This window comes from Electrophorus electricus, chromosome 13 (assembly GCF_013358815.1).
Source record: "Electrophorus electricus isolate fEleEle1 chromosome 13, fEleEle1.pri, whole genome shotgun sequence".
NCBI lineage: Eukaryota > Metazoa > Chordata > Actinopteri > Gymnotiformes > Gymnotidae > Electrophorus > Electrophorus electricus.
This window is the reverse complement of record NC_049547.1, coordinates 14,605,642-14,627,061: the sequence shown is the minus strand read 5'-3', so window position 1 is coordinate 14,627,061 and position 21,420 is coordinate 14,605,642. Positions and strand designations below refer to the sequence as shown.

General features: G+C 44.9%; 1 protein-coding gene across 2 annotated transcripts in view; it reads right to left on the bottom strand.

Moving 5' to 3' along the window:
* babam2 (BRISC and BRCA1 A complex member 2) overlaps positions 1–21,420 on the bottom strand; it is a 56,142-nt gene continuing 34,722 nt past the window's right edge. For both annotated transcript variants that reach the window (XM_027001474.2, XM_027001475.2), the window contains exons 7-12: positions 12,198–12,307; positions 6,724–6,823; positions 3,571–3,641; positions 3,379–3,461; positions 3,050–3,203; positions 1–2,012 (exon numbers count right to left, since the gene is read on the bottom strand). In XM_027001474.2, coding sequence (XP_026857275.1) covers positions 1,949–2,012; positions 3,050–3,203; positions 3,379–3,461; positions 3,571–3,641; positions 6,724–6,823; positions 12,198–12,307 — 582 coding nt within the window. In that variant the 3' untranslated portion in view covers positions 1–1,948. The remainder of the gene's footprint in view (positions 2,013–3,049; positions 3,204–3,378; positions 3,462–3,570; positions 3,642–6,723; positions 6,824–12,197; positions 12,308–21,420) is intronic.

Sequence of the window (21,420 nt, the reverse complement as noted above, 5' to 3'; positions counted from 1 at the left end):
TTGCTTTTTCATTCTTTTTTAATAAAAGACTTGATTCTATTAAATGCCCCAGATACATTCATCCTACAGTTCCCTATTAGACATGACAGTTGCTACATTACGAACAATAAATATAGCAGTTGGCTGGCCCCTAGGCCACCAAAGACCCCTGACAACGACCCCCTGTGCTTCATGATGAGAACCAGCAGGCATGCGGTAGCACTCTCCCCAGCACACGCTCCCTACCCCTCTCCCTAGTACTGTTTCTTCTCCCTCACGTCCCCTGAGCACACCACGTGAGCACTCATCTCTCCTGATACACGTATGCGTGCGTTCCTCTGCTGGCATGCACGTGTGTTCACACATCGCGGGAGCATTATCCGTATTATGGCAGGGGAACTGCCGAGCGGAATCAGAAGCAGATCGAGTTCAGCAGCATGTGTAGTTAATGCCGTGTCATAACATGTGCCCACAGCTCAAAACCTGGTAAGGAAACACAAACCCACACCCTCTCGTACTATACACACTGCTTCACTGCTTGTTCTAAAGGTGGCGCATCACTGAAGGAGCACACAATACATCTTACACACGTGTTATCTTAGCATCACTAAATGGATATTTTGTCAATATCAATGTATTCTGATGCTCAGGTAACTTTATAATGCCTTGTTATTAAACTGTAATTGTTAAACTGTATTTTATGCCCAGGGCCTAAAGGTTGTGTGGTTCACAATTTTTTGGTGTTACACCGTGACTTATTTTCCTTTGCCAAAGTGACACCACTCACCATATCTTGCTCTGTCTTGTACTATAATGTTTAATTGTGTTATATAAATGCTACACAACCTATGAGGTGAAGAGAGATTCAGGTAGGCCTTGGTATGATCCACTAAGGGCTGCAGCAACTATAGGTATGGGTTCAACCTCTGCCTCGATTTAAATGCAGCTCATGCTGTGTTGTATTGTTTGTCACACATGTACATGCGTTTCAGTACTTAAATAATTGAACGCAAGCCCATTTTTAGAGGTTATATCTAGACTGGCTGCACTCGTTAAAACGTTAACAACAACAAAACATGCTAAATCAAATCACCAACATCCTGACTGTGATAGCAGTGGTACCATGTGGTGTATCTGGGCTGGTCTACTCTCTCTACTTCCGAGGTGAGGTGAACTCCTTCAGGAGATCAGGTGGAGACGTGCAGGGCTTAGGGAAAAAAAACAAAACAAAAAACAAATCCTGTTGGCACGGCAGCCCCTGAGCAATGGAGTGGACTATTCTCTGCCTATTTACTCACCAATAACTGCTCGTGAGCAGGAAAGAGGTGGGATTAATACTAACGCCACGGGGGCCTCACTACAATGAAAGTGAAGGTATGGATTCATTTACACTGCAGATACTGGCTCGCTGTGGACTATGTTCGAGTACATCGAAGATTTAAATGACCTCTTTTCAGAAAACTGCTTCTGCAGTTTCCGACTACAGGACAGGTACATAAAATATAAAAGGAATTTTGCCTGAAATGAAATGAATTATACAATGAATTACACAAAGTTGTTCAGTGAATGTAGAAAATGAAGAAAACTAATTTATTCTAGCTCATGTAAGAACAGACATGGTGAAGAAAGGGGGACAATCAGTTCAAATGGATATGTGAAGGGTCCTCCAGCACAGAGTGTCTGGAGTCACAAGGGACAGGTGATCAGTGACATCTAAGCTTCTAAAGCGTTCACCTGAAAGTGTTTAGTAAACAGAGTTCGGTTTAGATGTCTCCAGTGCAGAACGGTCAATATTTTTCAAATAGACCGTCCATGGTGGCGTGTTGTTTGAGTGCGTATCTGGGTGAGCATTCTCAGAGCTGAAGGACGGTTGGCTGGGGTCGATCTTCTAGTTCAAAGCTGCCTCTTCAGCTCAGGGATTACCGGCAAATTCTCTTCACTTCACTTTCACCTCGGCCTCATTCTGAAGCTACAGTTTTCCGTTGGCAAAAGCCCCCTCCTGGAACTGAGGGATAAAGCTCTTGAAGTAGGCCCTAGAGGAAGAAAAGGGCAGCAGGCAGGGTGTGCGTGTACACACACACAAGCAGACGCATGCAGAGGGAGAGAGGGAGAGGGAGACAGCAAGAGAGAGACAACAATTTTTACGGATAAATTTTACAGGTGTAAACAGACTTGCCTACAAACTCAAATCTTTTAGAATTTTTTGCTGATTCTTTTATAACGCAGACGTAAAAATGGACCCGAACATTGTTTGCCACTGGTCCTTTAAAGAACATTCAAACTATTTACTAATACAGAGCCAGAGGGAAAAGACTATTTCAGTGAAGTACGATAAAAGACGCCATTATGGAGACCAGAGTACAAACACTGGGAACTCATTATCTTTTGCATTTATCACCCTTTCCAGCAGATAGGTGTGGTTCGGTGTACAGCCCTAAGGTGAGAGTCATGCGTTCCACTGTCCCTGTGTACTGGGGACAGGGTGGCCTGCGGCTTTCCGCGTAGCAACCTAGAGGGAACAAACCGAGCAAAGTGTACGCAGGTGTGGCTGCGGCAATCAGCACATCTTCTGTAGTAGTGCAAGAATCCGCATGCCAAACTACTGATTTGCTTGCTCTGCTTTTAACCAGGGACGTGCTGTTATAAAGTAGACACCAATTAGTACTGAATGATGAAATGAAAAATCGACACAGTGGGCAGCTGCTGAGTTGCAGCTGATCGTCAATTTGAGAAATAGCCCATGGTTAGAGGCGACTGCTTCATGTCATTAAAAAGGGAAAGAATAGTGGATGTCCATGATGCTTTAGACACTGGTTATACGAGAGGCATTTAATTAACCAAGTTATTCATTTAAGAGTAATGTGAGGAAATAATATAACTGTTTAACCTGATGTGAGTGTAACTAAAAACAAGGGAAGCAGAATCACAAATCTATCAGTATCGGCTTTGGTATCAGTATCGTCAAGCGATGTTTGTTATCAGTGGATCACTGACTGACCCAACTGCTATCCTGTCTATCCTGTTTTGAACATTATTTCAGTGAGAGGTGGTGGGTTCGGTGGGGCCTTACTTGGCTCTTTTGGCCATCTCGTTGCCATCCCAGCGCGGACTGTACGGGTAGGACTTCTGCACCTGCGAGTAGAGCTGTCCACTGCTGGTGAAGTGGTAGATGGACTGGAAGGTGAGTGTAGGCTGGTCTCGTGGGAAGTACAGGGGCAGATCCACTGTGGCACGGGGAGAGGACTGAGGTCACAAAAGAAAGTCTGGCACATAACCGGACAGCCTCATGGCCCTTGAAGAACGGTGATTAGCACCCAAGCCGATGTGATATTCCAGCCAGTAACAAGCGTGGGTGAGACCGCTTGCTGGTCGTGTTTGTGCTTTCGATCCCTCACTCACCATGGACGAGGAAGCAAAAGTCCGTCCACATAAGCAGAAGAGTGAGCTTGGTAAAGCCCACAGCGTCGTACTCCACCACCCCCCTGCACACGGGCAGCACATGAAACTCAAGCGTCATCTCACATGCCTTACATGTTCTGTATGTAAACTATTTCAATTTAAAGTAAGGGAATGAAGGAGCAGAGAACTCACATTCCAAAGTGACTAAGAAATGCAGCAATGTACTCTCTTCTCTTATGATAGCCCTGGATTACATACTGCACCTGAATCAGAAAATCAAAACGCAGGAAAGATGCAGAAGGTGACCCAGTGTTCAGTTCAGTTTTTACACTGTACAAGGCACTACAAGGCAGTAAAATGCAGTGTGCATTGACACAGGTCACAAAGTCTTTCCAGCCAACAGCATGTGTTCACATGGTTTCAACATTTCACAAGGAATCAGCTGAATCCTTACACTTTTGCATGTGCATGGAGGAAGCATGGTCATGAATTACATGAGCAGAGAGTTGCATTCGTGAATGACATCCCTGTATTCCTCTGTACTGCTGTGGGTGGGGTGTGTGAGTGAGGAAGGGCACGGGTGACCAGTGCACGCTGAGCACATCCCTTGTGCGTGCCGAGAGTAGAACACAGTTTGGTTTGCGAAAGAACAGGACCACCCGGCAGGCACAGGGGCCACTCAAGTGGTGTGGTGCCAGCGTTTTCCCGGGAGACCCACTGCCGTGTGATGCGATGGAGGCAGGCTCCAGCTCACCCGCGCAAACGTATTTATGCACGACGAGATAATCAAAGGCTACTCCAGCTTGCAGCACAGTTTGTCATCTGGAAACGTTTACGTCACCGATGTTTGTATTGCTCTCTCTTTAAATGCTGTGTCCAGCGCGACGGAACAACACAAGCACCTATATGTCCCGGCTTTAGACTGTAGTCATGCCGCATCTTGCCACAGGCGAAGAAATATATTTACCTGTCTGCCTTAATTCTGTCTGTGGCAGAGCAGGGTGGTGCAGGTAAATTGTCTCCAGGCGAACACCCTGATGCCCTGCATTGGCAGGGCGCAAGCACAGGCAAGCACAAGTCAACAGCCACCGCCTAGCTGTGGCTCCACGCGCCCGCACCCAAGCACCTGGACCCCTCCCTCCCTGGCTGGAAAGGCACACACTAATGCTAACTAATGTTAAATGGGGCATAATGTAAATTTAACTGTGAGAAATATGCACTGGAGCAATGTGAAAACATCCCATCTGGGCTAGAGAGGTTTCTTCCTGATCCATGTGTTTCCTGAGTGCATGTCCTGCAGACCCTGGTAAACTGAGTGTACAAGCAGGGGGAGGCTCACATGAGTTAGGGTTAGGGGGGGGCAAGACGCCTGCTAACGCACTGCGACAGAGCCAAGCTCAGAGAGCCAGACAGGCTAAACTGAACCTGCTTTGCTTATTATGATACAACCTTAATACATTGCTTAGCATTAATGCACATACAAGATGACATTGTACTTTTGTTCACTCTTTCATACAAACAGAAAAGCAGCTCTGTGGATGTTTCGCATGTGTGTACATTTCTCTCAACAAGCTCCACTTCATGACTTGGCTAGTCTCGAATGTGTGTAAAGCATTCATTTCAGAGGGCGGCAGCATGTTACATTACACTAACAAGAGTGCGCATGCGCGCGTACACACACACACACACACACACACACACACACACACACACACACACACACACACACACACATGCACACACACACACACACACACGCACATGCATGCACGCACGCACACGCATGCACGCACGCACGCACACGCATGCACGCACACACACACACGTACACACACGCTCGCACAGGCACGCATGCTCACTAGCACATGCACACACACGGACATATGCTCTCACACACGCACGCACAAACACACATGCTTTTTTTCTTGGCAGAGCTTAGCGGCAGAGGTGAGCAGGGCAGGAACTGCGGATCACCGCACTCCACACCCTTGCTGGGGGCAGGCAACCAAACCCTCCTATTGGCCAGTGAGCATGAGGTGGGGGGTGAGAGACAGGTGAGTCACAGCTAAAATATTTGGTCGTTAGATGTGCTCCATTGCAGTACCTCAGAACCTGACTTCCTGTACCTGTGTACACCTGGGTGTGTGTGCGTGAGTGTGTGTAGTGACAGTATGCGTTTGAAAGATAATTTCTTTCACTTTCAACACAGAATTATTTATTTTTTGTATGATGTAATCTGGACCTGGGCATACACATCCATAAATTGTATCATACGATTGCTAAAACTATGAATCATTCAAACAGACTGAATGCTGTTGCATTAGTCTAGGTGTGGTAACATACACCTTGCTGCTTCAACAAAAGAGAAATTTCAAATAGTTAGCTTCATGCCTTAACTACATGTAACTACATGCCTTTTATATGACTTTCAGTGTAGACAGTTAATAATTCAGAAGAATTGAATAGTTATTGAATTATATTAACAGATTAATTCCATAATACCTTGAGTTTGAGAGATTAAACTTCCAACAATTTTATATTTCACTGGCCTGATTATACCTCCTATAAAAATTAAATGTTTTTCAATTACGTGTCGAATTTGCTACACATTCAAATGACTGTTTAACAGTATGAGCTTTCTGCAAATTTTCACCCTTGTCAAATGTTATCCAGGTCCTCCCTGTTATCCGTGCCCGCCCTCTCTGCCTGCTCCATGACCCGGGCTAGGGTGCTTGGAGCCTGGGGCTGGAACACAGACAGGGCCTGATTATACATGCTGTCTCCCTGGCTACGCCAGCCCCTATTAGGTGACGTGAGGGGCCCCAGGAACTGGGATCAGGGAGGGGGGGATGGAGGCCCTCCCCAAGGCCACTGACACTCCGCTTCATCTCCACCTGTCGTCCGTCCTGCCCTCCCAGGGCTTAAATGGGCCATGGAAGCTGGCCAGAATACACAAGCCATATGTGTGCAACCATGCATTCATACTCGAATGAAAAACCACATGCAAATGTATTTATACTAGCACTTACTTTATCTTGTTTTATTGCCTGAAATGTTTCCAGGTTATATTGGCTTTGGTTGTGTTATGTGGATCTATATTGGTTATTTGATTAGAATTCACTTCAATTCACTGAATACCTAGATCTACTATTATTACTTTTATTATTATTGTCACCAGACACACAAAAAAAACTATCCCCTATGGTGCACATACACAATACTAAATGCTGCACACACCACTGCACTTCACACTAGTGCAGGGAGTGCAGTGCAATTATATAATCTCTGTAATTAATGTGTGGGCACACAGGCACATACAAGCAGAGGAAGACGGCCGCTCTTTACCTTATTTGTGAGTAACTGGCACACTTGAGGCACGTAGTCAATGAGGCAGCCTCCACTCGGGAAGGCTGGGATGTGCAGGGCTGAGGGCCCTCCAAGGGCACTGTGGGAGAGAGCAAGAGACACACGGAGCGGAGCACTGGTTAAAAGCACACGGAGCACGGCAGAAACGCAAAATCGCAGCAAGATCTGAACAAAGCACGCTCTGAACACCAGGGCAATCACATGACAACTGCAGCTGCAACGGAAGTTCACATTTCCCCGGATGGTTTTAGGGTATCAGGTGGTGAGCTGCCAGGGGGCAGGTGGGTGGCGCCTGAGCGCAGAGGGGACAGGCCACTCGGAGGCCATGATTGGCTGGGGATGAAGCACGGAAGAAGGGCCTCCTTTTGGGCTGCCGCTCAAGTCATGGCGGTGATCTGCCCACCATGCGCTCAGTTGGCTCTACCCTGGTCCCCGTGCTTGACCGAGGGAGTCTACCACCGCTGCTGATTAGCGCAGAGCAGGAGGGAGGCCGACCGCCTGCCAAGATGACAAACGACGCCAGGGAGCCCGCGGGCGGATCGCACGAAGATCACCCGCTTGTTGGACGCCTCAATATCGGATATCAGACCATACTCATCGCTGCTGTGGCCCTCCATGCCTGAGCAGGGCAGGACATGACTAACGAAGATTTAAGGTACTATCATTCTGGCTCAAGGACACTGCTCAGAATTAGCCTGTTGGGGCAGTTGATTTACTGACAGTCACAGTTAAGAGAACGGAGGATATCAGCGTGATATTTAAAAGCAACAATGGCCTTAATATTTCAACAGCCAGTGTCTTTATCTGGCCTTAAATCTACATGTGACTTGAGGTCCTTAAGATTATAATATCTTTTGAAAGCTTTAAAATACTGTGTGTTAACTGAGCCCAACCCAGTTCTTGGAGTTCCACCTTCTGGTACAGTTGAGTTCCCACCCTAGTCAAACACACCCATTCTTCAGGAGCATGTGAGCGGTCATACTCCATGTGTTGGATGAATGTAGGTGCTAAATGCAATGGCAGGGTTGGGCACCCACACTATAACACTAGTCTTATTAATGCACTGTGATTATAGTTATGGTTATTCACACTATGGTGCAAGAGCACTATTATCTAAAGCAGGGCTGGTCAATGCAGTTTACTGACAGTTATTATGTGTCTAGATTTTTTTTCTGATTATGGCAAAACACCACCTAACTTCACTATGTAGGGACCCTATTTAATAACACCACTTCACTATATAGGGACCCTACTTTGGAAAAAAAAAGGAAGGGTGCTCATGTTCAAGGTTGGCGTGAACATCAACCTGGGTCTTGACATATCCTCACAGAACACACACACACACACACACACACACACACAAAAGACACCCAGGCGTAACGAAATATTAAACCTGGAAATGGGCCAAGGGGAAATGCGGAGGAAAAACGCTGAGTCCCAGAAACAATAAGACAAACAGAAAGAATCTGGGAGCAGATTCAGAGCGTCTCCCACTTCCTCCACACCTCAAGGCTTCTTCACAGACGGGAGGATGACATAAGGGTTCACACAAAGTGTTACTGGGTGGGACTGATTCACAGGGTTAAGGGAGGATGGAGACTGTTCCATTAAAAGCCAACGTGCTGGAGGACTGTCTCTGAAATATTCACATTGGACGGAGCACTCATTTTTGTTAACATGCACAAAACAGTAAATTTTCCTATTCCAAATGCACGAAGAATGTGCGAGGAGGGATTTGCAAAATGTAAGTGCATTGTCCTCCCATATAAAAAGAATGCGCCCCTCACCTTGAAGATATGGAAAGTAGCCACTGACATCCAGGCACGGCTCAGCAGCACTGTCATTAGGGCTTAGATCGAGAATGCGCTTCTATGATAGAACAACCAGCCATCAGTGAAACAATCTAAAGCAAATGCAGAGCAATTACACGCATGAAAATGTCACTCATGTCTATCAACCTTATAAAGTGCTCACTGCACAGACATGCTATTCATAAAGTAAAAGTGGAAATGGTAAATTATCATGGATGTCAGTCAGCGGCGAACTGTTATTCAACTGTCAGCATCGCCACTTTCTGAATGCTTGTCTATCATAGCTCTTTGCCCTCGGTAATCATGTCAGAAGGAGCTGAATTGAAGGGATGGGAGAAGAGACTATGCTGGACAAAGTGGGGGGACAAAGAATGCCCTAATAACAAAGAACCATGCAGCACTGACAATGGAGCTCACATCTCCATGGAGACGTGCTGTGATGCTTCACTGACATCTTCATGGGGACGCGGCACCGCTCAGATGGTGTCCGCTTGGCAGCTAGCAGCTGACCACTCCACACATGCCTTCCCCGCTACGATATGCAAGAGGTGGGCTTCTGAAGCTTACATGTGCCAAGAACCACTTCACACTACACACACAACCCACTACACATGCCCATTATGTGTGTAGGTGCTTACATCGCTATGAGATGGAACTGGCCACTATAGAAGGTGGAAGGTAAACAAACAAACAAACAAACAAACAAAAAAAGGATTGTGTACTGTCAAACAAACACGCTCTCTCTCACTCCGTCTCTCTCACTCACACACACATGCACACAACCCCACACAACCACACACCTCAGATGAAGCAGAACTGAATATTTTTTGCGCTGCGCACTTCTTCAGTGAGTTGCTGGGCTGAAGCAGAAGCTGTGCCCACACCTTAGTAGTTGTTGTTGTTCTCTACAAGAGTGGCTCCGGTGAAGAGCCAAGCGTGCATGCAGCACAAAGAGCACATGCACCAGAGTGCCAACCAAAGGGAAGGCAAGTCCTGCTAGAGAGCAACTCTAAAACGCGCGTCTCTGAAGAGGACGGTCGCGCTCTCCAGCAGAGACAAAAGGAGGGGAAAAAAAGGAGCTCTGAAAATATCTCCATCAAGCCATAAACATGTGTAGGAGTCTGAATCTCTCAATCTGTCAGGCATCCTGGTTCGAGGAGGGAGATGTGAAGTCCACTATAGAGCGCAGTGAGAGCCTCACTAATAATAACGCAGCCTGTGTGTGGGCGTGCAGCAGAGAGATCGCAGCGGCTCGGGTGATGCTTGAACCGGGAGAGGTTCGGCGGGTAAACGGGGATGTGTGCAGACCTGCAGAGGAACAGGGCCTTGGAGAGATGCTGAAGAAGGAGAGAAGGAGAGAGAGGGAGAGAGATGTAGACAGAGCGACAGAGGAATAGAAGGAGAGGGACTTCTATGTGGTGTGCATTTGACCCTGCTTGAGGTGGCTAAGAGAGACCTTTCTCTGACTCTCCTCTTTCAAGTCCCACTCCCTCGCGCTGGCTCTGCCTTTGTGCCGGAGCCAGGGGGGCCAGCCGGCCGGCCGGCTGCAGGGGATGCATTCCCTGCCAGCCTTCAGGAGGCCTGTGAGACGGGGCACGCAGCTCTTTAGATGTGCTGAGCGCTTTTTTTTTTCTTCCAGAGCTTAAAACAAGGACAGCTCGCCTAGGCTGCGGATGCACAACCTGTGTGTCAACTGGGGACCGAACAGAGCATCGCCGATGGCAACCTAAATCCCCCCCACCCTCACCACCCACCAGCCTCTCACTCCACCAGTGAGAACAGAGGCCCCTTATGAATGCAGAGTCAAAACAATGGACATGATGCATATCTCCCCACAGCAAAGCATAAAACACTGTTTACATGCATATGTATACAGCAAATCCACATGTGTAGGTGTGTGTCGGATTGTGCACGTCTGCAAAAAACCCCAAAAACCCCACAAAGCAAAACAAAAGCAAAACAAAAGCAAAACAAACAACAAAAAAAGGTGAAAAACAGAATTTAAATGTTTTTTATTTTTGTAAGCTTTGTTCATGCTTAAGGTTTGTCCTTGGGAGTTCCATGTTTTAACCCTTTTATGTAAAACCCCCCCATTCTGCCTACAATCTCTCTTACACACACACACCCACGCAGTCAAACACAAGCATCCTGCCTGTTCATTTACCAGCCTAGCCTGGGACAGTAATATGCAGGGTCAAGCCCATGCGGATTCCCGTTATTAACCCCCTCAAGATGCAGCGGGTGGGGTGGGGGGGGTTACCATGGCCCGAGACGGATACAAGCTGACATGGCTGTACACCCCCCGCTCTCACTGGGCACGATCGTGTGGGTCAAGGATGGCGCAGATGGACAAGGAACATGGAGGAAAATGGGGGAAAAAGAAAAAAGAACGCTGGCCCAGAGGTGGGCACTAGCAGAACTCGCCTATGGAGATCCGCTCCTGCTTAGTCATGTTGAAGGGTCTTCCTTCCCTTCTGAGGGGTAGCCTTGTGGTGTGTTCTGCCCACACAGACGATGGAGAGATGTCAAGAGGTGTCAACATGGCCATAGTCTTTCAGTGCCTTTTCTTTTGTTCTGGATACTGAATTTAAGTGTTCCTTGTTGACTTCAACTCATGTTTCATATATTACATTGTGCTAAAAGAACATGACTGTTTGCTAATGCATGTTTCTCTGCTGATGGAGTATAGAACCTGACTGCTGATGCATGTTTCTCCGCTGAGGTGTATAGAGCATGACTGTTTGCATGTTTCTCTGTTGATGGTGTATAAAACACGACTGTTTCCTGATGCGCGTTTCTGTGTTGATGGTGTATAATGCCTAACAGGGTCCGGGGCATAATAAGATGAGTTTAGAGTTCAGAAAACCCAGCGGAGGCTCCAACAGCCATATGAAAATATTTTTTCCCCAAACACAACTTTTATAGTCTAACAACAATAAGCCCCGAAGAATTGAGCAATGGAAAGAACCCTCTCAGTTCTTAACATAATCAAATTGAAATCTGACATGCCAACACACAAAATGACACAATATAACATATAACATAACAACAGTCAGATTAACTCACTATCATTCACACTCATGCACAGATAAGCACACATGCGTAGACACTTGTGCACACACAGATATACATGCATGCACACGCACCCACAGCAGACTAGTTCCCAATTCCCCAAATATTTAGAGAAGTAAATAGCAGAAGAAGTAGTTCTTCTGTCATATGGAATCCAATTTGGCAGTTGGATAAGGTGTGTCATCGGCTATGTCTGTGTCCTTAAATATCACCACCACAAGTCAGTTTTTGGGAGCCTGTTATTTCCATGATGTCTGTGTATGATTAATCCTTAAGGAAAAACATACCATTTTCAAAAACTATTTTTATTCATGTCTGCTACGCATTTCTAAAGGACAGCCTGAGTAAGGGGGACCAGTATAGAGCAGATGAAGAGGGGACTAGGGGAGAGAAGGCCATGCATTAAAGAGAACTCAAGTTTCATTGACAACCATCAACTTGTGCAGAACACTGTCTATAGCAGGTAATAGTGAGAAGTATAGTGCAACATGACAGTTACTGTTTTCGCATCTAATTCCTTAGACATGGATTTAATTGAAGTAGGAATTTTGTGTTTAAAGGGGTACTTACTGTTCTATGCTGGGTGATAAGAAGAGTTTGGGGAAGACCTGAGTGGCCTCGGCATCCTCAAAGCTAACAGACAGCAACGCCACATCCTCCCCCGGGTCCAGAGCTGTGTCCTGAGGGGTCAAGAAGAAAGCAGCATTAGCAAAATGGTATAAAAGTAACATGGTATGATATCTAAAAAGTCCACCAAACTCAAATAGGTGTACACAGACTGTTAAAGGATGCATGTAAGGAGAGAGGCAGTTCTCTCTCTCTTTATATTATATATATATATATATATATATATATATATATATATATATATATATATATATATATATATATATATATATATATATATATATATATATATATATATAGCAAGAGAACAAGAGAGAACAAGCCTCAATGCTAATAAAGCTGTGTCCTGACACAATGAGGAGGCTGACCAAAACCATTAGGACGATGGCATAAAATGTCATACAATATGTCCATCCAACCCAAACACATTTATACAAAATGTACCAAAGGAGAGAGAAAGAGAAAGAAACAGAGAGCTGATCAGGTTTTTTGTGTGGAGGTGGTTCAGGGTTCAGGCGAAAAAGATGCCTTCCATCACTCATGCTGCAATAGCCTGAATCCTGTTGGCCTGTGCCTGAATTTAGGGCAGGAGTGTCCTGCAAGGGCTGCTGCCTGATTGGCACAGGGGCCAGTGTCTGATCAGCGCAGAAGGGGTCTGCAGGGGCCAGTGTCCGATGGGTGCGGGAGTCTACCGCAGGGGTGCGTCTGCCGGAGCAACACGGAGTGCACACGCAGGGCTCTAAGCGAGTGACGTATTCACTCTGTTTGAACATGTCCATTTTCCATAATTGCTGCGTTCCACACTATATCCACCAGCGGTGTGCAGTGGACATGTGATGGTAACAGCGGAATCAAGTGCAGGAAGTGTGAACACGTAACCCGAGCAGGAGTTCGGGGGTGTCAGGAGGAATCTATCCCGCTATTGTTTTAATAAAGATTCATAAAGACTCAGCAGGACCCCTGAATTATAATATACTTAAATCTTACTATCCTTTATAATCAAAATGCATTGCTTGTATTTAGCTGCAACTGATCCAGTTATGACTGAGATTGGATCTCATTTAAGGTATTTGCTTTAGAATATAATAAGATGATCCACTTAGTAAGAGAAACCATTTTAGACTGAGTCAAAATAGAAAACAGTTGAGACAAAATCCTAAAAAAAAAAATGCAGTCAATAAAGGCTTAGTTTCTTTGTTGCTCTTCCCACACTATTGATGCTACAAAAACTGATCTTGCTATCCCTAAATAAATGAATGGTTTATGGATTTGGCGCTACAAGTAAAAGGCATGAAATGTTAGATGCTTTAACTTCTGTTGCACATCTATATCATTCAGGAAGTAGATCATACACTCGAGCTTTCAGAGGGAGTCAAACATTGTCACTATTATGTTGGCAAAAAAGCTTCATACTGAGCAAAATTAGGTCATAGCAGACCCTTTACTAAATCCCCAGCTGAGAGAGGCCAAGACCTGCCAGTCTGAATAAAGACTCCTTACACTGTTTCTAAATGGTCATATGTAAACTTAATAGCTAATTCAATTTTGGAGCATAGCTTTTGAGGTACCAAAGGATTTCAGATTATAAAAATCTTAATTACAGGAATCTCTTCTGGTGTTGACTGCATTCTTTCTCTATTTCTGTGTACCTTTTGAAATATAATATGTTGAACGAATGGAAACTGTACTGGAATTCAGTGTCTCTCATTAGATAGATAACAGCAGAATGACTCAGACATCAGGAGGAAATAAATGAAACCACATTTCTTTGAAAAGTCAAGGCAACGGCACTTTGCAGCACAGAAGAGACTTCACTGTGCAAATCATATCTGATGTGCGGATCTCCAAATAAAAATGGATTTAAAAAATGCATTTTACTTTCAGCCATCTTGTGTTCAACTAGGCATGTTACTACTTCAGCTGCCCTGGACATTTGCAGAGCAACACATGCAAGCCTCTGCACGCTCAGGCTCCTGTTACCTCCGTGCACAACTTCTGAACCACTGCCCACAGCTATCTAAGTGGTGCAAAACCAACAGTAAAGTTCTGACTTCTCTCAACAGCCAAACTTATAGCTCTAATGTACAGTGTGGTTGAGGATATGTTATTTTTTCTTTGTGCAGAGACTTCTGTTTAGGTATGGCAGTAACTTAAGTGGGGTATTTAAAATTAACACATTTATTTTAAATGTAGAAATAACTTGATATGTACATAGGAAACATATTTGAACAGCCTTACTTAAAACACAACTTACCATACATGTAAAATGTAAATTAGACTGAAAGACAAATCAGGTGGTTGTGTCACTTAAGTGACCTGAGTGGGGGTCAGAGGACACGAAATTCAACCTGAAGATGGCATAATTTAGAAATTAATTTTACAAATCAAACTGAAGATGACTTTACAACTGAGCGTACAGGCCCCTCTATGTGCCGCATTCCAGGACTCTGTTGTAAAGGGTCTGTCTAATGATGCTGGGAGGGCAAATGTGTACATGGGGCGTACACGCTCTACGTACGAGCTCCGAAAGGCACCAAGCCACTGCAGGCGAGCGGCTGTCGGCAGCCCATGGTGTTGCCTGATTAAATCAGTCCACCTCGGTGCAGCAAAGCTAGAACATGGCTGGAATGAGGAAAAGGACTCACTCATCAAATTCTCTGCTAGTTGCATCTAGCACTGGGTGATACTAAATTACAGGTTAGATTACCCTAAATTACAGGTTAAGGTGGCGATCAAAGCAAGGAGAATATCAGGCTTGAGACAATTCCATCATAATTAATGAAGTCTCTAATAGCAGGCTTAAAAGGCTGCAACACTGGCACACTTCAAATACAGTAAGGTGCAATTAAAACAAATAAACAAATAAAATGCAGACTTTCAGTTGAATCTTACTGCTGTTCCACAGCAATTAAACCAGAAACTGTTGACTTTGCTGTATAACGTCAAGCGTAAACAGATCTGCGTGCAACTACGTGGAAGTAAAGCCTACTCATTTGAGGGGGAAGTCTGTGTCTGCAGTAGTCTGTGTCTGCCTTGCGTTAATCCCGTTAATCCCCCTGCAGGAGTCAGGAGAGGGGCCACGGGTGAAGGGTACTGGGCTGGATTAAGGGTCCCTCTGCCCTGGAGACGACACCATGGCTTCCAGTGCAAGGTCAAAGTCAAGAGGACCCTTAGTTTTACATGAATACATTGTGATTGTGCACCAATTTTTTCAGATTTGACCATGAGACAAAATGCAATATCTGGAATTCTAAAAACATGTACATTAATATTGAACAAGAATATCAGAATCACAGAAAACAAATCAAACAAATTCCTCAAAAGCCAAGAACAGTACATTGCCTGGACTTGCATGAATTAAAAAACAAACAACTCCCCCCAATATATACACGTTGTCTCTGCTGCAGGCTTAAAGCTTCTTCCTCAGTAGGGACATCATTAACATGCACCTCTCGCCTTTCCACAGGCTTTCTGACAAAGTGCATGAAATGCTGATGAAGAGGCCAGTGGTGAGTAATGAGTGTCTGAGTGACCCTGGGATGGATAGAGTGCATGGGGCTTCCTGAACACCATTACTATCTCTTCTGTCAAAGCAGTGACTCAGTGTAAACGTGTAGGAATGGGGAGGTCAGGGCAGCCCAGGGTAGTTCCTGGCACGCGCCGCATTCCCCCTCTCCGTCACTCCCGGCGAGGTGGGCAGTCAAGCCCGCGATGTGACACTGTGGAGATGTGACAGCTGACTCCAGCCAAGAGTTGTCTGGTCAAAGTCACAGTTCACTCTTCATACACAACAGCATCCCCCCCGACACACCCCACCAAAACTTTAAGGCGAGCTGGATGAAGCTGACCGGTTACACCTCACCAACATAGAAAGTGTGACATGGCCACCTTTAACACACCCTGGAAGGACCATCAAGACCAGACAAATCAGTTCATGTTAGAATCCTGGAACGGCAGCATATGTTCTGGGTAAGAAAGCCTGTAGTGAGGTACAACAAACATGCTGATGAAATCACAGACATCATGCCAAAAGATTCCATGTGAAAAGAAACGAACATGATGCAAAGCAGAAAACCCAAGGGAATCCTATCCGGAGCCTATCCTAGACCTCTTCCTGCTCCTACGTATTAGCAGGCTGGAAACACTGTAATGAACAGCCACAGGAAAGAAAGTCATTTATTAACCTAGAAGCAGAATGCCATCAGACTGGGGGCTGTCGGGGCGCACAATAAACATATAATAAGCAGCACAATAGGCCAAGGTAGAGCAATGAGCCATGGCAGAGTACACCCAGGACAGCCGGAGCGCGCTGCTCTAAGTATATGTGTGGGTGGGTCGGAGAGAGCAGGTAACGGCTTCAAAATGAATGGGTGTGGTTCTGAAGGCAGTTTGCCAGCCGGACAGGGTGCAAAGGTCTGTTACTTAATGGCACAAAGGGGTAATAAACATGCCGGTCATGTTTGTACAAGTAGCTGTCTATGAATCTGTGGGGGAAAATGCGCTGGTATGTCTGAAATAAAATACAAATTGATAAAATAAGCAAATAATCTAAGGAATGAATGCAAACACATGCTTTTATTTTGACATAAGCCTTTAAAAATAGCATATAATGAAATGAAACAAGCATGACCTTTTTCCTCTGGGCAACTTGAAGTAAAGAAGAAAGAAAGAACAAGAAAATAAGAGGGGCATATACCAGCCTAGTGCTTAAAAGCCACCCATGTAGTACATAAAACCCTCCATCATTCTGATAACCCCTGTAACATTGAGACTCAACCACTTTAACCACTATATGAGACTCAACCACTTTAAACATTCTAAAAGAATGCATCAAACTCTGCTAGCACAATTCACAGCAGGTGTATGGATGAGCAAGTTGTTGTTGTTGGGGTGTGTGTGCGTGCGCGCGCGCGCAAATGGGAGAATGATATTTGCAAGTGACATCAAGGATAACAAATGCTGGCAGTCTTGGCAGTCTTGCAGGCTTTACTCACCTTACAAAAAGCAATATGATGCAAAAGCAGCTGTCAGGCTTTCAGGCTTGAGAGTACGGCCTGTTGCTCCTTCCATAGTCAGAGAGCGCATATTACACTGACAGACAGGACAGAAGCGTCCTCGTGTGTTCCCACCACAACCACTCACCACATTAAGACACAATCACTGTCACTGCAGAAATGGACATGTCACACATTGCCTTCGAACACTAAAATGGACATACTGTACATGAAAACTCGTCAGGGAAGCAGCTCTTTGCTCATGACTGCTCTCTCTTTTTAATTACATTTTTTTTTTTTTTTTTACCAAGACCATTGTGGAGAGGGGAATCGAAATCAATGTATATATATATAATGAGCGAGAATGTCTGAATTCTAATAAAATAAGAAATGTATCACTGGAATGCCCTTTCGGACATGAGTCACACAAAACACACAGAGCTAAATGACTCTCATGGGTAGGTATGAGAGCCAGACATACAGTCACTTGAAGGCAATACACAGAGAAACAAAACATCCACGCAGATAAATTTACTCATGCATACATTTTAATGCACACCTAAGTCACAAACCACAAGAAACACACACACACACACACACACACACACACACACACACACACACACACCAGCATCACTGCCTGGAAATGGCTGATGAAACACCTGTTAGTGACTCATACACGACAATCAACAGCTGCTTAGTAATCAATGTTGAGTTGCCAAAAAAAACCAAACAACAAACAAACAAACAAAAAAAAAACCAAACACACGCACGCACACGCACACACCCACACCCACCATGTACTCTGCCCCAAGGTGTTACCAGGGACGAGTACTTAGTGAGGCAACAAAGATTCAGGACAAGCTCTAAAAGGCACAAGTACAGAGGTGGAGCCATCAGACACGTTAGGCAATGAAGTTAAACAGGGCCATGTGTAACACCCAGTGAGCAGGTCAGAGGAACAGCCTCTCTCTGCAGTGCACACAGAAAGACACCAGCTCACGTTGAGCAATTGTAAAATCTCCACAGAGCACAAACACCGATTAGGAAATAAGCAATTTCTGAAAGAAGCCAAGTTTCCAACAGAATGCTCACTAAACCTTTCCAGGTGCACGCATCTCATGCCAGTCTTTACATACACAATGACAGCACCAAACCCAAAAAGACAAACAGGTACTGCAAGTTCAAATACTTTCGTGTCCCCAGGAACTATTTGTCATCTTATGGGCCTTTCACTTTGCCTCACTTTCTCTATCTTTCTCTACCACTCTCGAGGCGTAAGAACAGCTTTCCCACATTGCACCACATGGTAAACAAAATGATGCTTTCACATGCACGACTTCTCGGCATTGGGTGTCATTGGGCCAGTGTGAGAGCGCGTGTTACAGCACAGCACGGACAGGCTGGGTTACATTTTTGTCGTCCTCCTCTCCGCGGGTCCTGGGAGGGAGGGCGGGAGATGTGATCAGCCAGGTGATGTGGTGATCTCCTGGGAGAGAGGGACAACATCTGTGGCACCATGGAGCAACCTGAGCTAAGCACGTGGAGATTTAATGAGAGCCAAGAGCATTTATGAACTGCACTGGGGCCTGGCCTGATGCCAGGCTGCAGAGATAACCGGATGATAACCATGCCCACATAGTGGTCAGTATAATTCTAAATGTTCACTTTATCTTTGACTCAATATATACAAGCCCCATCACCATGTGAAGTTAAAAGTTAAAAAACACAGCTAATATCACACTGTGCACAGTGCATCACGGTGTGCACTTTTAATATCACTTTTCAACAACAGTGCTGTACTATCATCTAGACATCTTTCCCTCATACACACACATATATGCATGCAGGTGTGTGTGTGTGTGTGCACACATTTTAATGCACACCCAAGTCACAAACCACAAGAAACACACACACACACACACACACACACACACGCACGCACACACACGCGCACACACACACAAACCACAAACTGCGAGAGGAAATCCAGAAATGTACAAACAAATAAGACGCAGATCTCCAAAATGTTCTGTTCCTCTGTAACAAAGTAAACAGGGTCACGACTCAGTCTCCACCCTGAACTGTGACCTATGCCCCCTTTCCTGGGCCTGACCTTTGCAAGGCAATGGCGAGAGGAAAAATAGGAAGTGCGTGCTGTTGCAACATGGGCTAGTCAGCCCGCAGCAATGTGCTTTCTCCTTTCTTGTTGACCCCTATGAGGTCATCTCAAGTGACTGACAACACACATCTAAATAATGTAGTGCATTATTTAACAAATGGTTCCACTGCAAAAAACACTACAAATCAAAGAGGCCCCAATACAGTTGTGGTTTGAATCTTCACTATCTTTCTCTAAATGGCCATGTTTTTCCACCTTCTCACTTATGTATTGTCAAGGGGTGATAGTAAATGAACAGTGCGACTTAAGATTTGTTTGTCTGCTTTTTAATAAAAGGAGCTAATGAAAAGTGAGAAAAGGGATATAGAAACTGGAGAATAAGATGGATCTCATTTTGGGTCACAAAGTTTCTCAGAAGCTGCTTTGAATCCTGAGTGCAAAAAGGTAATTCCATGCTAGTGGTGTGAAACGGATGAACAATGATCTGTCTGCTGGTATCTTTGGAAGTGTGCGTGTGTGTATTTGTGACCTTGCCCAGAGGTGCACTATTAGACTACACTGAACACCAAACAAAGAAACGTCTTTGCTTGACAATTATTTCAAAACATACTTGATGAAAACCACATTCAAAACTAATAGGTCTTTAATAATATAAAAAAATAAATAAATCAGTGATGTGATGGATGGGACCATTTTCAAACTGTCTCCCACTCAACATGTACTGCAGAGCATGGCTCGCTGGGTTGGTGATACTGTTTATTTAGAGTATCAGGCCACTGTAGGCTCTTCATTTCTATAGAAAACACCTCTCCTCTCGAAAAAGCAATTCAGCGCTAGATAAAACACATGAATGTATTGTATATACATGTACTAGAGTGTAACTGGGAGAGAAACCTAACATTCAGCTTCCAGGTAAGTGTGGCACCTTATTGGAAAGGTACATGAAAACTGATCAATCAGACCTGGAAAAGCAGTCTCTACAGTTCTGTATCTGATCTGTATCTGTTCTGTATCCATTTTGAACTGTTCTGTACTTGATCTGTACCTTTCAGTCTACTTAAAGCATCAGAGAGACAGAGAAAGAAACAAAAAACAATTACATAGAAATAGACAAAGAGAGAAGACAGAGAGACGGAGAGAGAGAGGGAGAGAGAGACAGGGAGAGACAAACAGAGAGAGAGAGAGGGAGGGAGACAGGTCATGGATACACCAGTGGTGATGATCAGGAGACATCAGCAGTGTCCTTGGTGACACTCGTCATGTGTTTCAACACAGCGACATCGGGGGAGGGCGCTCTAGGTGGCGGGCGTAACCTTTCTGACTGGCATGCCCGCCAATGTCCTAGTACAGAACTGCTGTGCTGGCACACAGAATGTGAGGGCCCCACCCACCATCCTCTCTTCCGTGGATGTCAGTCAAATGTCAAGGCCCCACCCACTGTCCTCTCCTCCATGGATGAGTGTCAGTCAAATGTGCTGCTGCTGCTCAACAGACAAATCTCCTGAACTAGTGAAACTGAGGAGGCGGAGTAACTCCAAACGGCAACAAAAGAGGCATATGATGGAGGAACAATGGACAATGAGTCAGACAAACTGTTTTTCCCCCTTGCATCCAACTTTAAACAAACATTTTCATTATTAATAAGAATGAAATGATTATCATTTTATGTCAGACAGCTAAGCGTCTGGCACCAATGTTATACTGTTTTAAGTTAAGATAAAGATAGCTCAAAATTTCTCTTAAATGAAGCGCACCATTTCACCCTAATCCCAGTCGATTAGCTGTAATCCCTATGAGGGTGAGATCTTCCAGTATCAATAATCCTTTTCTTTTTAAATGCCATCTTTGCCATGGAAGACAATAAGCATACTGTCCCAGGCTAAAGCTCGCCTGAGCATTACCCGCTGACATCATAGCCACAAGGTGTGGCTCTGAACGGTCATGTAACAAACTCATATTTGCCAAAGATAATTCATTGGGCTTTATGCTGCTAGATACTATTTATGAGGCCATCTAGAGCACAGGGAGAATAAATCAGAACAAAGCAAAA